Source organism: Anomalospiza imberbis, chromosome 2 (genome assembly GCF_031753505.1).
Source record: "Anomalospiza imberbis isolate Cuckoo-Finch-1a 21T00152 chromosome 2, ASM3175350v1, whole genome shotgun sequence".
NCBI lineage: Eukaryota > Metazoa > Chordata > Aves > Passeriformes > Viduidae > Anomalospiza > Anomalospiza imberbis.
Window position 1 is genome coordinate 74,616,055 of NC_089682.1, and position 16,370 is coordinate 74,632,424.

General features: G+C 46.0%; 1 protein-coding gene across 8 annotated transcripts; it reads left to right on the forward strand.

Moving 5' to 3' along the window:
- Positions 1–425: 425 nt before the first annotated feature.
- MFAP5 (microfibril associated protein 5) lies at positions 426–14,645 on the forward strand. 8 transcript variants are annotated; one of them, XM_068181767.1, is made up of 10 exons: positions 426–557; positions 998–1,074; positions 1,358–1,420; positions 4,109–4,156; positions 5,330–5,356; positions 7,546–7,613; positions 8,346–8,376; positions 9,104–9,191; positions 10,066–10,139; positions 12,069–14,645. In XM_068181767.1, the coding sequence occupies exons 3-10, from the start codon at positions 1,360–1,362 to the stop codon at positions 12,185–12,187; spliced, it is 516 nt and encodes a 171-aa protein (XP_068037868.1). In that variant the 5' UTR covers positions 426–557; positions 998–1,074; positions 1,358–1,359; the 3' UTR covers positions 12,188–14,645. The 8 variants fall into 8 exon arrangements, with proteins under 8 accessions (XP_068037868.1, XP_068037869.1, XP_068037870.1 ...); XM_068181768.1 differs by having other exon boundaries at positions 432–710; XM_068181769.1 differs by having other exon boundaries at positions 432–646.
- The last annotated feature ends 1,725 nt before the right edge of the window (positions 14,646–16,370 follow it).

A 16,370-nucleotide genomic window follows, 5' to 3' on the forward strand; every position in this document is an offset into this window, starting at 1 on the left:
CACAGGGGAGTCAGGAGGATGACAGTGAAGGTCAGGTCTCATTCGTCGTCTTCCTTTTCGGTTTGTGTCTCTCATTTTCCTACCTTCTTTTTCCCTTTTTTTTTTTTTTTTTTTTTTTTTTTTTTTTTTTTTTTTTTTTCTTATTGCCTGCCTTTCTCAGGCCAGAAAGGCAGCGGCGCTGCAGGACGGGCCCCGTGGCCAGTACCTGTTCCCGTTCCTTGTGCTCCCTGCCCGCCACGAGCCTGGTCCAGTGGGAAGCCCAGTCCCTCCATCCCGCCGGGAAGCGCCAGCGAGGCAGCAGGGTGATGTCACCGCTGTCGCTGGGTGTCCTCGGTGTCCTCCTGCCAGCCCGTCTGCCCGCCGGCCCCGGCCCCGCCACCGGCCCCGCTCGATGCCGCAGGGCGGAGAGCCGCGGGCAGCATCCGGGCGCGTCCTGCGGAGAACGGGATGCGGGCTCCGCAGTGTCCCTGTGCCACAGGCAGCCAGGGAAACCGGGAAGAGCACCGGAGCGCTGGGGTGGGGACAGGCGGCAGCTGAGTCGGGAAACGTGGCTAGAGGTAGCGGCCTGAGGAGAAGCCGGGCTGCAGAGAAGGGCAGGACGAAACGGGACACCAGTGCGTAATGCAGACCCAAGAATCCCTCCCTGGTGCCGGGCCATCCTGGGGGAATGGGAGGAGCCCCTTCGGAGGACAATAAACTCTGGAATGAGGGTGTGGGCTGCTGCTCCTCGCTCCCCCCCTCATTCCACATGTATGATGATACCATATTCCTCCATCTCGCTGGCTTCTTGGGGTTTTTTTTTCTTTTTTTTCTCTTTTCCCAGAAATTGTATGTTGAAGACAACTAAAAGGAGAACGTGTTCTGGGTGTGGCTGCATGTTATTTACCCAATAGCCAAAGTGGGGGGGCCCCGAAGGGGAAAAACAGAGCGTCTGCTGCTGAAGGGAGTGGAAGCTGAGGGCTGCAGTAAGTGATGGGGACCCTGTCTTTTCTTTCAGTGCTCCTCGAAATAACTGAAAAGCAGAAGAGAATGGAGGGAGAGGACGTGGGGGAAACTTTTCATTGCATGCTGAGGGTGTGTGTGGAGCAAGGCTTAGCCATCTAAATGGGAAAAGAGATGGGGACTGGAGAAAGGAGATGGAAAAGAGGAACAAAGTAGGTGGTGTTATAAGTTCAGTCCAGAATGTTTCAGAAATACTTGGAAAACTGACCACATGAGGAGGGAGACAGGAGGGAGGCTGGGAAGACCAAATGGTCTTGAGAGGAAAATGAGTAAAACAAGCAAAATTTCTGAGGTGTAGGGGAGGGTATACCAGTTCCTGCCTTAGCTTCCCTCTGTTCTCTCCTCCACTCCACAGGGATGAAGACCTCTGGAACCTGTATACTGTTTTGTGTCTTAACACTCTTCTTGTCCCCAGCTGGTGAGTCCTTATGCCCAGGGGAAGGATTTCTTCCCCATCTGGGCCCTGCGGAGTTTCCTACACAGAATAATGTGCAATGATCTAAGGACAAAGACATGTAGAGGGGTAGTGAAGGGGGAAGGAAAGGCAAGGTGGATATAGGATTGTAAGGAGAAAATTAGGAACTGGAAACAGTTTCCCATCTGTGACACTCTCCAGTAAGTACTGGGAGTCACAAGAGACAGAGGTCCACAGCTTCTACTGCAGGTATGTTTTAGTAAGCAAAACATCCAGATCAAGCTGAGAAGGAGGGTTAGGTGTGCTTTGTGCTTACTGCTGTACCACCTGTATATGCATGATCTACAGGGCATTTCCCAGTGCTCTGCAAAATTTGTTCTGTCACAGTTGTGACACGTTTGCTGTCACTAGCAGTTCCTGCTGGAATGACCTCATTCCGAGCCATTCAGCTGCTGGGAGGTTTTGTAGTATTTGTACTGCTGTTTTGAGAAACCTCACCTCTGTAGTTCAGACCATTTTCTGCTTTTGGTGGTGGTGGTTGTTGTTATTCTGTGTTGTGTCTCCATTACTTTATTTGCTTGGAGATACTTTGGCAAAAATTCAGATCAAATTTGGTTTTTTTTTTTTAAAGCACAACAACAACAACAAAGAATAAAACAAGAGGGCAGCATCAGACATTATAGTCAGAAGACTCAGGACAGACAGTGAAAGATTAATTTCAGTGAATAGACAAAGCTTTGTCCAGGAAAGACTGTATGTAGGAAAGAGATGACTACCTATCATTTTCAAACTAGGTTATTCTAATACCCTCCTTGATCCTCCCCTCATGCTGAAACCTGATTCTGCTCCAAATAGCACTTTTGCCTTTAAAGGTGCACAAAAAACAATGTCATGTTGTGACTGTGAAGCAGGGAGGTGAGGCATCCAAGAGATGAGCTTATAGGTGGACTACAATTTGAAAGAGGAAAAAAAAAAAAGGCTGTGGTTTTTATTGTACATGAAGGAAGCCTGAAAGGAATATTTCTGACTTTTGTGTATTTTGTTTTAGCACCTCTCTTTGGGTTTGTTTGTTTTAACTTGGAAAATAACAGGAATCACCAGCTGATCTCTCATTGTTTCTTTTGATTTTGGGTAAGCTACAGATTTGGTGAGTTAAGGTTGCAGTTCGAGATCTCAAGGATGAATTTACTACAGCTTGGATAAGAAAGTCCAGTTGTTTATAAGGCTTATTTATTGGGTACCATAGTAATTATAAATTGAAGGGATTGAAGGTGTGATAAGAAAATCACCCTCTTTGTGTTCTCGCCGTGTATGCAGACATTTCACTTCACTTATGTCCTTTTGTTTTAGAATTGGACTGGTTTTCTATTCAACCCCTAGGGGAAAACAAGATTTGTAATAGCTGACTTTTCAAAGTTAGAAAAGGGGGAGGAGCCACCCTGTCTTTTCTATACGTCTCTTCAAATCCAGCACTGCTGGCTTCTGCAATAGTTTCAGGATTTTCATCCTTCCCTTTGCATCAATAACAAATGAGAAAGTGCTCAGCACCATTTTCTTCCCTGCATGTTACAATTAAGAGATTAGCCAGAACAGGGGAAGTTTTGGGCTGTATTAAATTGTGTACTTAAGTTATTGTGCATGGCTGGCCCTCCCTGGGTTAATCACCAGGCAACTGGGTGGGGAACAGAAGATCAGGGTCCAGCAACTCCTGTAATGCTGTAGAGCAGGATTGTGTGGGGGTCCCAAGAGACCCTCTGCAGCCTGCAAGTAACTGCCCTTGGAATGTGGAAGAACTATGACAAAACCTCCAGACCTGATAGTTTTTTACCCAAACAGTGCTCCCATTAAGAGCAGAAAGCTGCAGGCTCAGGTCACAGGACGTAGCGGGATATACTGATTTTTGGGCTGGTCATGCACACATCCCTGTAGTGCCCCAGATCACTAGCTTTTCCCTGCCAACTCCTTCCTTCATCCCACCCCAGTTATGCAGACATTTCCCTCGTCTGTGGCTACGGAAATATTTTCCTATTCCTGGCTGCTGTAAGGAAGCTGCTCTGTCACCCTTTATATTTAAACAAACAAACAGTCTAACCCAGCTTCAATTTCTTCCATGTGGCATGCACAGCCAAGCCTTCATCATTCCCCTTCTCCAGTTTACCCAGAGGCTGAGAGGAGAAAGATTATCTGCTCTGTGCTCCATACCCAGGCTGGATGATTTGCCTAAGGAGCTATAAAACCTGCAGTCTGCTTTTTACTGTACCAATGACTCAATCTGTGCCCCCAAGTGCATAATTTCCATGACTCAGTTTCCTCTTTTATAAAATAGAGATAGGGATTTTGCTCAGCCTCCAGAGCAGGGAGGCCACATGGATTTTTTTTTTTCAAAATGCATCAAAAGAGGTTTCAGAGGTGCAAAGTCTGGTAGCAGATCTGGAGGTATTTTCTAACTTGTCCCTGTGCTTAGCCATTGCCCCTGGTGGAAGCAACAGGGATAGGATCAGGACCCGCTGTATCCACGAGCCTTTAAACAGCAAATGCAGCCAGCAGTGGAGGCTGAGGCTTAGTAGAGAGCATTTCTCCCTTCAGCAGAGGGCAGTGGTGTCTCCTGGATAGATAAACATTAAAATTTCCCAAAGCCTGCAGACTCTAAAAACCTGTCTTTCGTCATGCCCCTCTCTTCTTCTCTTGCAGACTGGTTTCCATGGATGGTCAATGGGCAAGAACTGGAAAGTGCAACTGGTAAGTATTACAGGCATGTAAATGTGCTGAAGATTGCTTATGTGACCCAATTGTCCTGTGGAGTTACAGCCCGTTTATTGTAAAATACTGTTCTTTGTTTCTTTGCTTCTGACATTGTGAGCTTACCTTTCAGTGAAGATTAAACAAGCTCTCCAAGACAACCTGCTAAGTGTTACATGCTCTTTACATATAATTCTCTAGTGAAGGGGTCCCAAACACTTAGCTGAAGGGTACAAAGTTATGTTCACAGTCAAGGGTTGCAGGAGGTCCACAGAAGCTGGTATGTCTTCAACCACAAGATGCTTGGGGAACTCTACTGCTGCTCAGAAAAATCCTAAGGAAAGTGGTGCACAAATGGCATGGTGCTTTAGTAGTGAGGCCATTGGGAAAGGATATTGACTGATCTTCTTATTGGCTGTTGTGTTGTGTTGTTGGGGGTGAATTGATTTATCCCTCTGGACCTTAATGCATTTTTGCCACATGGTAAGATAAAGTGAATGTACATTTACATCATGCTTCAGCCCCAAAAGGACCACAAGGGCTTGCCTTTTCTTCAAACCTGAAGCCCCTGGCTAAGCCTGCAGACATCTCCCAGCTATGATCCTATGATATGTAACATCTGCAGCTTCCCAGAAAACTATTCAGAAGCCAGCCCAAAACAAGTCCTCCAAGCATCCTTTCCTTCATGCTTTACCTCTCTACCTGTACCCCAGCTTTGCTATCAATTGCTTTTCAAAGAAACTCATCCACTGATGAATTTCTGCAATCAAGGCTAGGTTTTGGAGTTGCCTTCCTCCTGCTCTGCCATGCATGCCCGTCCTAAGCTCTCTGTCCCTAGAGCTGCCAGACCCTCAGTACCTTCATTTCAGAAGTCTTTCTTTCCCATCAAGATGCCAACAGCGGCCATATCTGAGAAGTCAAGATATGCCTCCAAAATACAGTGAAGGTTGATACAACATGTGCACTAAGAAACCCAGTCCCAGGCCAGCCACCAGAAATGGGGAGTGGATATGGGCGGGTTGGAGGTAGTGTTTGATTACATATTTGCTGGGGTGGATCCCACTGTCTCATGAGCCTATGATGGCAGGAGAAGTATTTCAAGCTGGATCTGGCTGGCTGCGTAAGGGACCATCAAGTAAAGAAAAGAATTTTCAAGGACATTCTCTTTTCCAGATGGAGTTACCCCCGACAGCAGCTCTGGTAAGCTCCAGTCTCTTGGCATCTTCATGCTTCTTTTTCCCTTTTCACCACTACTGCCTATACAGTTGCAGAAATTACCCATTATGCCCAGAAACTCCTCGTCCCACTTTTGATGCGCAGCAGCGTTCTTCCAGCACTTATGGCTCTCTAGGAGTCCTTTTTGTGCTCCACGCAGGGAGATGAATTTAGGGTGACTTAATGGTCTGTTCTCCAAGGAAATGCCAATCTCACTTAAAGTACCAGGGCTCCCTGAAGAGGTTTCCACTGCAGGAAGCCATGAAATTTAAAGCTCACACATCCTTGGCTTCCAGAGAAGGTGTCAGGAACAAACTGACTAAATGATGAAGGGTGAGAAATTGGACAGGTTCAAACTGGGACACGGGCTGTGTGTGTGTGTCTGCTGACCATTAGCAGATGTGCTTCAGTTCACAGGAGACAGAGGTGCCAAAAATACCCTGAAAGCAGTAGAGCAAACCCTGAGCATTGTTGGAGTGGGGAAGTGGAAATTCTGTTTTTCAGTACTGTCTGTCCCACCGTGCCTGCAGCTGTGTCACAGGAGGGCAGCAAAATGTCTATGAAGGGAAGGGTAGATGGAGGAACTGGAAGATAAGCACTTAGAGCACACAGTGCTTAGAGAGTGGAGATGGCCTCAGGAGAAGGACACAGAGCTGATGGAAGTGTAGGCAATTACAATAATGGGCAATGGAGGAAAAGAGAGGCTCAAGAAGGAGCCTCTCCACTTTTTACAACCCCTCTCTGAGTTCAAATATGTCACTACTGGCCTTGGGGATGGTTATTCTCTCTGCTGGAGCAGTCTCTCAAATACATCCCTCTGAGGTGGTGAAGACCAGGCAGGGCAGGGAGTGGGAAAACACATGTGGTCGATGCTATGGGTCAGAGAGAGGCAGCTATACATGGCTGTTTCTGGGGAGTGTGCTCTGAGTGCATGGGAACTCATCTGATTGTGGTGTCTTGTTCTCTAGAACATCAGCTCCACAGTTTGTCCTCTGTCCTGACTCTGCTCATCAGCTGGCTGCAGTATTTTCTGTGGGTCAGACTGCCATGAGACTGAGTCAGGAGGTCAGCTGGAAATGTAATTAGGATAATTGAAAACTGCAGATGAGTTGAGGGGCCAGCTAGGAATATAATTAAGACAGTAAAAACTGCATATTTTAGTTAAGATCTTAAATAAGTTAAAGAGTTAAGTTAGAAATGTGGCTAGCAAGAATCATGTACTCTAGTTAAAGTGTGACAAAGATATCAGGAAGTAAAGCTAGGAGTATTGTAGAAGGGCAGAAACCATAAAACTAACTGGCCTCTAAGAATAATCGAACAAGAGAGGCTTGGACCATGACCAGCAGGTCAAAAAGCCCTGCCAACTGGACATAGGTGAAGAGTTCACTGTGTGGAAGATGGCTTTCTTCCTCCCATACACCCACTCCCTTATTTCAAAATCTCACCAACCCAATTAATAGGATAGATTTGCCCAGCCGTAATGGATATTCAGCTAATTATAATATGAATTATAATACAAAATGGGCAGGTAATGATTATGTATTGAGCAGGAGTCTGCGACTCCTTGACTCCTCAGCCATACCTTTAGAAATTATTCTCCATGTAATAAACACCCTTCTTTTCAACTTTAATAGTTGAAGAGTTTGTCCATGTTTCAAGACAACACTGGAAGAGGAAAGTGGAAGCACAATATTGTATCTACAAGATGAGTGATCTTTGTGGTTGGGATGGCACGTGAAAGCAACTGTGTTCAGCATATGAGGCCTGACAGTCTGTAGGAAGGTAGATAGGACTTGGTGTCCAGACCAAACTGGTGGTGGCTGACCTACATCTAAAGGTTAAAAGACTAAAAGTGAAGCTTTTACAGCAAATTTGGGCTTCAAAATGCTTACTATTGAGGGATCAAGAAAAACTCTTCACAAAGGATGTGCCATTGGGACCCATCCTTGCTCTGCAGCATCCTATCAGCTCTAGCACACCCAACATATTTGCAGGGAAAGCCTGCATGTACTCTGACAAATCAGATAATAACACCACCATGACCAGCATTGCCTATGAACCAGATGCAAGATGGCTACTAGTCAGGACTGGTAAGCCACCAGCAGAACACACTGGCAGGAGGAAAGAAACTGTAAGCTCAAATTTAGATCTTCCAGTACATCTCTTTTTTCCAGGTACAGCTGCCCCACCACCTGTGCTTCTTCCTCCTGGTGAGTTTATTCTCGGTTTGCAGCCACATGTTGTGGACCTTCCTTCCCTCTCCTCACACAGTCCCTTACACACCTGGAATCCTGCCTTCTCTGACTGCTCCTAAGCCCTACACCCAAAAGATTCATTCTCTTTAACACATATGTTTTGTCTATGCTTCTGGCTAAAAATATGGCACCTGAGCAGAAGTCCTCTGTAATTGCTCATAAGAACTTGCACCTGGCAGTCAGTTCTCTGAATTCCTTTCCAGTTCATTACTAGGTAAATTGTAAAATGTACTGGTTTGCAGTGGTACAGATGGGTTACTTTATCAGAGGGAGTAACAAACCAATCTCTTTCTGACCCCTTGTCATGGACATTAAAGATCCAGTGGTGTTGGGATGCTGTTTCTTAAAGATGTGTGTCACTGTTCCTTATGAAGGACAGTCACAAAATCCTTCACCTCTTGACCCAATAAAGGGTAATTACAGCAGCTAAAGGAATTTACCTGACCTTTTAAGTCAGAATGTGTAATTTTGAACAGTAGTGGTAATGCTTTATGGGAAATTTTTAGGCAAATTTTGTTGACTGCATAGCTGGCACTAGACTCACATTGGATTTGTACCTTATGGTTTCATGTCAGTAACAATGAAATCTTTTTCCACCTTAGAAGTTACAGTGGAAGGCTCTTGAAAGAGTTTTCCAGATATTTGTTTTGATTAAGCTGATTTCTAGGAAGGAATCATGGTAACTAACTAACTTTGCTACCCTCTGTGTTCCAGTTCAGTCTGACAGTGAAACAACAACGGCTTCATCAGGTATGTTTTAAGTTTGCTGCCTGCACCCTCTCCCAGACCCACTTTCACTCACCCTGTTACCTCTCCAGAGAGGTTCTGGCTGGGCACAGAGCTCTGTCTCCTGGAAAATTGCTTTAAATTGTTCCTTGAGTTAGAACTACCAGAGAATTATGGTAGTGGAAGCTGAAGCCTTCTCCTGGATGGCATGCCTGGGAAGGAAGGAGCTGGCAGATCAGCAGACCAGATACAGTGGGTCAGTATTGTGTCAGTGTCAGTGGCCAAGACCTGGCATTTCAGAAAGACATGCAAGAAAATACATTATAGTTAGTTACAGGGTTGAGTGTTCAGAAAACTAGGAACTAGATTTGTATCCTGAAATGTGATAATTGCACATCTATTAGAAAGTCATGTCTTAAATATTCAACTAAAATTTACATTTTGTTTGTATGTGTCTGTCCCCTTTACAACACATGCCTTCTGTATTCTGGGTGTCCAGTGGGCTTGGTTTGCATTTCACTCAACTTTCCCTTCCTTTTGTCTTGCGAACCAAGGGGATCAGAAATGGCTGCACTATTTTCCTCTTCTCTAAACCAGCCCCATCTCTCACATGAGAGTGACAATAGAGGCTGGGGTCCTTCCCTAGAAGCCTGGAGGACTGTACCTAGTGATTAGGTTATATCTGTGCCTGAATGAGTGCAGCTGGCCATGATGCTGGACTGCACCTCCATGTTTGTGTGTGTGTTCTCAGACTGCCGTGAGGAAAAGTTCCCTTGCACGCGCCTGTACTCTGTTCACAAGCCAGTAAAGCAGTGTATCAGCTACCTCTGTGTTACAAGGTAAGAAACCAGCAGTCCCTAAGAAAAGCACTAGAAACTGCCCAGAAATGGTATGTCCAGTTCAGCAATTGTTCCCTTTGAAAACTAGAGGTTTTCTCTGGGAACCTCTTGGTGAGATAAATCTTATCCCCAGAGCATCCTTTTAGGGTAGTTATTTAAAACAGCACAATGGCTACAGTCTGTGCAGCACTAAGGAGCTGTAATGTGCCCTATATTGTAATCCATACTAAAGGTATTTGGTCATTTATAGGGCCATGAAAATGATCAGAGGTATGGAACACCTCTCCTACAGACAGGCAGAGAGAGCTGGGATTATTCAGCTTGGAGAAGAGAAGGCTCCAGGGAGAACTCACTGCAGCCTGCAGTACCTAAAGGGGGCTTATTAAACAGACGGAGAGCAACATTTTTTCATGGGTAAATAGTGATAAGACAAGGGGGAATGGTTTTAAACTGAAAGAAGAGAGATTTAGATTTGTTGTCAGGAAGAAATTCTTTACTCAGAGGGCGATGAGGCACTGGCACAGATTTCCCAGGGAAGTTGTCAGTGCCCCATCTTTGGGAGTGTTCAAGGCAAGGTCTGGTGTGGGGCCTTGAGCAACCCGATCCAGTGGGTGACATTCCTACCCAAGGAAATGAGTTTGGAACTAGGTGATCTTCAAGGTCCCTTCCAACCCAAGCCTTTCTAGGAGTCTAAGATTTCATGAAGTCTTTACGAAGATTACTTTGCTATTGAGAAGCCTTATTCTTGGCTAAGAAATCATAAAAATTTAAGATTTGCCTGCTTACTACTGAATATACATATTTATTCCCTGTTCGCCTTTTTTGTTTCTTTGTGTCCCTGTGCCTTCCGCTGCTGATCCCGGTGATCCCGCAGTGTGCGTCGCATGTACGTAATTAACAAGGAGGTGTGCACTCGCATTGTCTGCAAGGAGAATGAGGTCATGCAAGGTGAGTGGTATAACAGGCTAGCCTAGAAGGATAGCTGCAGCCATCTGATAGTCTCTCCAATCTAACTAGTTGGCTTAGACCCTGTCATGGTTTGACACTGGCACAATGCCAGCACCCCCATGAAAATGCACTTTCCCAAATAATTGCTGTGAGATGTGATCAGGAATAGAGCAGAGCAGGCCCAAGCTTAATAACAAAAGAAAAAAACTTTATTAAACTACTACTACTATAAAAAACACAGACACTAAATCCAGGATGAAGACCCTCCAAAACACTCCTCCTCCCACCTAATTTCCAAACAAACCCACAATGAGACACCACCCAGGATTCGTGATCAAGTTGCCACCCTTCAGATAATCAATACTCAGTCCCTCAAAGGAGAGAGAAGTCTCTCTTGCACCACAGACTCCCCCAGGAAACACAATTGTCACCCTTGTGTTTCCACGTCACACATGGCAACCACCCAGGGAAAATCTGCCAGTGTGACACTCTCCTTTCCATCTCACAGTGTTCTCACCATCATGCATGGACAGACTGCTTATGGGGTTCCTTTAAGGATGCTTTGCCAAGGACCAAAAGGGACAACAGTTCAGTTTCTCATCTTGGGACTACAGTCCCCCTCATTTTCCCCCTGGGGCTGAGGGTTCAAGAGCAGAGATCATCTTCTTCCTGAAGACAGAGGGCATCACCATTCCCTCCTCAGCTTTCCTCTGTTCTCTCCAATTCTGCACTGGTGGTTGCTGAAGCAGGTCTCTGGTTCACCACTGCATCCCCCTAAAATGCAGTCTCTATTGCAGGAGAATTTGGTTCAGTCTATGGCTAACAAGAAAAGTCTAGCTACAAGCCACTCCATCATCTCCTTTCACCCAAAATTTCCTCTTCCAACATCTCAGATCCCAGACTGTCTCTCTTCTACTTCAAATCCAGGAGAAGTAATATTTTACAAAGCCTTCATTTCTCAGGAAAGGGTTAAAAGTTCAGACTCCCTGGATGGCTGAAATCTCTGCCCAGAAGCCAACTCCCAAGACCAAGGCTGGGCACCTCCCCCCCACTTCTCCTTCTCCTCCGCCGGCAAATTTACAGGTGCCGTCCAGACTCAGGCATCTCTGCTTCTCTCCACCCTTCCATCTGCAGGAGCTGACTCGATTCCAGTCCTTCAGCCCCCTCGGCTCACCTCAACCAGGCCACATGGCTTCCCCTCCCCCGCCCAGCCCGTGGCTGGGCAGGGGAGGTCTGCACCGCACTCTGACCGGAACCAAAGAGACTGCTCCCCTGGGAGTTCTTGCTTTTAACCCCCTGTGTTCTCAGAGGCGTGTCCATACCTTCAGTGGTCACTCCAGGTGCCAATATCCAAACCTGAACACTGATTGGTTTGACCCAATTTCCTGAAAAAATTCACTTCCATGTCAAACCACGACAGACCCTGATCCACATTCAGTAGCTTTCCTGGACTTTGAAAGAGCTCTGATGCAATGCAGTCTTAGACCTAATATACCATGCCATGATAAAAAAACTGGGAAGTAGATATTGTGCTACTAAAAAATATGATAGCTCTCTATTCCTCGATTTTGATCATGGTCTAGTAGTCCCAGACACACCCTCACTCAAAGTTGTACTCCTTTGAGGTTAAAGAGTAAATATCAGTATTTCTGTTCATGAATAGAAGCAGGATCCAGTCTAGATTTTTAATGAAATCTTTGTTGCAGCAAAATACAGGTGGTTTTAATATGTAATGTACCTGCATAAAGCCAGAAGGAAATTCATAAAAGCCTAAGGACTTGCTTTGCTTGCCTCGTGTATATGAGGATTGAGCAGTTTCAAGAGTTTCTGTAGATGCCGTGAAGGATGTACCGCCAACTATTCTGCTGGTGAAGAATTTGAAGGAAACTTTGATTATCTGTCAACCTGTGTGTGTCTGCTTGTCTTCAGATGAGATCTGTCGCCAGCTGGCTGGCCTTCCTCCTCGACGTCTCCGCCGATCCGGGAAGCCCCTGCCTCTCCCTTGCAGACAGCTCCTGGAGCAGCAGCACAGGCCTGATGCTCTGTGAGCTACCAACAGTAGGAGAGGAAAAGGAAGAGAGAGAAGAGAAGTCATCATCCACTACCTACAGTCCAAGACAAGTGCTTCTTGTTTGTGATTCCCCCATTATTTCCTTGCTTCTATCCCTTCTCCTACATCTTCTTCTACAGGTGCTGCAGGGCACAGAGTACCCTCTCTGCCAATCTGTCATGGTAGCTGTTGTCATCTTTATAATCTATTGCTGAGGATAGGGGACTCTCCCCTCTTTTCTCTCACACTCTGCCTGACAGGCTGTGAGCTGCTCATTTCCCAGAGGTCCTTATAAATGTGCTGCACCTTCTCTTGCTTTGCCCCTGGAGAGAGCCAGAAATGGGGACAGGATGAAGTCCTCCCCAATGGTACAGGTGCCCTAAGCTGCATCTCATCTCACCTTCATGCCCTAGGACTCCTGCCCTAGATTGCTTGCCTAGCATCAGCATGAGCTCGGATGTGGTTGGTCAGCCTGAGCCTCTATGATTCTCCCGAGCCACTGAGTTTGTTGTGTGATAGCACATTCTCCTCCTTGTGTCTGCTGGCCTTAGGGAAGTGACAGAACTGGGAGATGAGCTGTCCTGAACCCAAGGCACCCCTCCCTCGGTGGCAACAGATCATTTATAACTACCTCTGGGAAGTTTTTTTCTCAAGCCCATTGCCTCCTTCACACACATCTCCTACCAAAAGGAAAAATTCTGGATTTAGTATGGCATTATATTTTTCTAAAAAGATTATGTTGGATCAGAGTGCTGCCTCCTCTCCTCTCCTCTCCTCTCCTCTCCTCTCCTCTCCTCTCCTCTCCTCTCCTCTCCTCTCCTCTCCGCTCCTCTCCTCTCCTCTCCTCTCCTCTCCTCTCCTCTCCTCTCCTCTCCTCTCCTCTCTTCTCCTCTCCTCTCCTCTCCTCCCCCCTGTTCTTGTCCAACCCTTCCCACTGAAGACATCTCTTGATGCCCATTCCAGGCAAGTTTCAGGGAGCAGTAATTACAGCTGCCTCCACTCCTAAGCCAAAGAAAGCCCATGAAGAACCTGTGTGACCTGACATTACTGAGACCTTGCAATGAATTATCTTGTCTTGGTGTCTTGTCTTGGTCTGGCTACCTCCACACTCTCCAGCTGCTGTGCCTGCTTTCAATCTTCAGTTGAGTTCCTACCTCCTGACCTGGAAGCTCCTGCACAAAGCAGAAAGGAGTTGCAAATTTGAATTGGATGTGGGAGCAGAATCATTATCTGGGATTGCTTTTTACCTGGGACCTGGAATTTTCCTGCAGAATCTCTGACTGTGCTGACCTGCACAGAGCCAGGTGCTGATGGGGAAGGTAAACATATCTGCAGGTATAAGTGCTTATACAGGCCAGCCTGGGCAGAAGAATTCACTATGGCAGCACTGGATGTCTGGTCTGCTCAAGGACTTCTAGATATATGGAGAACATTACAAGGCAGTTTTCCTTATGAGACCGGGTAGGGTAAGTGGGGAAGAGCAGTCTGTATTGTATTAATCACTCCATGTGACTCTTAGGGGCATGATTCTGTGGGGCACTAGAGGATCAGCAAGACCCTGTCTCTAGGATCTCTGTGTTGTTCCCGAGTAACTGAAAGCCAGTTTGCTAGATTTGGCATTCACTTCCCTCACATCATCTGCTGAACCATTCAGACTTGCAGGAGCACTGCCCTGTTGCACAGAACCAGGGTCACGCAGTGTTGGGGACAATTTGCTGCACAGAGGCAGATGTCTCAGAAAAAGAGCAAAACAATTAGTGTAGGATCATCTCACCAGGACCTGCATTTCTGCTGTATGCAGCAAGAAGCTGGTTACATCCTCTGCATAGGGGAAGACTCCCTGTGCAGATTCCATATGAGGTCAAAATTAGCCCTAGATGGGCTAAATCTCTCTATAGTTATCCACCATACAGGAGAAAGAATTCCAAATCACGCAATAACTAGAATTTTGTCCTACATATAGGAGCACTGCACTGCTACTCAGAGGATGATGCTCCTCTCGAGTACTCCAGGCTCATGAGACTAGGAATGAAGGAGGGATTTCTTTGTACTGAGAGTGTGCACATTTCTGTAGAGAGGAGGGTACTGAGAGCTTGATCTCAAAGACATTCAAGCCACTGGCAGCCACTGGCTTCCATGCCACAGGGCACCTGTGAAAATTGCCTGTGTGGAGGAAGGTAGGATGGAGATGGATCTTGGAAATTGGACTAGGTCAAATCATTTCTCTGTATTTAGAGGTGAATATTCATCGCTATAGATACATAACTGGGTAATGTAGCTGCTGTACAGCATATAGAAATTTAACTTTCATACAGGTTGGGAAGTGGTTAGAAGCCTTTCTGTTGCTTGCTTTCAGCAGGGACAGGAAGGGGTGCTCCTGTCCAGAACATTGTTTTAATGCTAGAGTCTATATAATCCATATTAAAAGAAAATTTATTTCCTGTTATTCTTGGCAACTCTCATGTGTGTGTGTTTATTTGTCTCTTGCTGTATTTCCTCCAGATTTGTGTGGAGACTTGATTGCATATTGAATCTATAATTTATAACCTTTTACTCCCTGCTAGCCTAGTCCTCTGCTGTCACCCTCCCACCCTCCTCTCACTCATTAATCACAGGTCTTCCTGGGGACTCTTTTTTTTTTTTCTAGAGAAACATAATATTTTCTCCAGCATTTTTTTACCATGGATAGCTGTGCTAGATTTTCCTGACATTTGGTAGCTGCTAAACAACAGGGATAACTCTTCCCAGCCCATGAAATTTGTGCTGAGGACACGTCTTTTTACTGTGCACATGCCATGACTTTCTGGTGGAGAATTAACATCTCCAAATAAAATGGCAAGATGACTGAAATAAGAAAAAAGCTGTAATAAATATCACATAAGCAGAGAAGAACTTGTTCACTACAACCATTTAACTCAATAATGGGAATAACTGAGAGACCACATTAAAAATTACACATCTAGGTCAAAAGGATTAGGAAAATTTCCTTTTCATTGATTTTCTGATTTTTTCATAGTTTCATCAGGCATTGACTGTACATCATATTTTGGTTGAAAAGATGAAGCACTAAGACATGGGTGACTCTGAGCAGTGTCTTCATGTGCAAGCAGTCAAGTCTGCATTTAGATGGTATTTCTAGAACAAAAGTGGCTGTGGGCCAAATTACCCATTAAGCTGCCTCTGAGAGTGCTCCATAGATCTTCAGGACTAAACCACACAATGCAGGTTATTGCACAACACTCTCCTCTACTTCCCTTCCTGCTGAAGCTGTGGTGTGCTGATCTCAGACTGCTGTAACGGGTACAGCCTCAGCCCCAGGGGCTGGAGGCACTGCTCCCACCTGCACAGGCCAGACCCTGCTCTGTCTCACAAACTCAGCCTTTGCAGTGCTCTTGCATTGGCACTTTCCCCTGGCTGTGTGAGCCAAGCACAACATATGCCATCAACTGTTTGTAATTCAGCTTATTCTTCCTTTTCCCTTACACTAGAGTCGGCCCACACTCCACTGGCACTTGTCCCCTACCCAGATTTATATCCACTGCCACTCCAACCTGAATTGCCATGATATCTGGACATCACTTTCTCTTGCAAGCCAGGGAAGTGGTTTTAAACACACCTCCAAGTACGTGTGCTGCTCATACAGTTGGGCTAGCCACAAAGAAAGCTGACAGAGCCCTGTTTTTATAAGTATGATTCTGCATTTGTGGCTGATTTTCACAACCTCTCCTGACCTGGAGCAGGAGTTAGATGCCCTGTGGTCACTTCCCACACAATGGCTGTTCCTTCTCCTCTTGCTGTCACAGCTCCCTGGTACCATCTGTGTGACCAGTTTGAAGGTTGCTGGCTAAAGCCAGTGCTCTGATGTCTGCTTGCCAGTGAAGCAGTGCCTCGCTGCTGGGCATGTGGAGCTAACAAGCATAGGAAGACTGTTGAAGCAGCTGACATGTCACCTAGAAGCTCCTGAAAGTTGTTGCCTGTCTGCAAGAGCCTCAGCGTGATCAAAGAGCATTGACATTGGGCGTCTCAGCCTGGAAGGATCCCTCAGGGATCCTTCCACAGGCTGCCCTGTGGGCTGGCTGCCCTGTGGGCTTGTCCTTCACAGAGGGGACTGGTCCTTGCCACCCACCCAAAAAGAGCTCCTCTACTCGAAAAGGAATAGCTGGTTGACACCAAAAAGTATT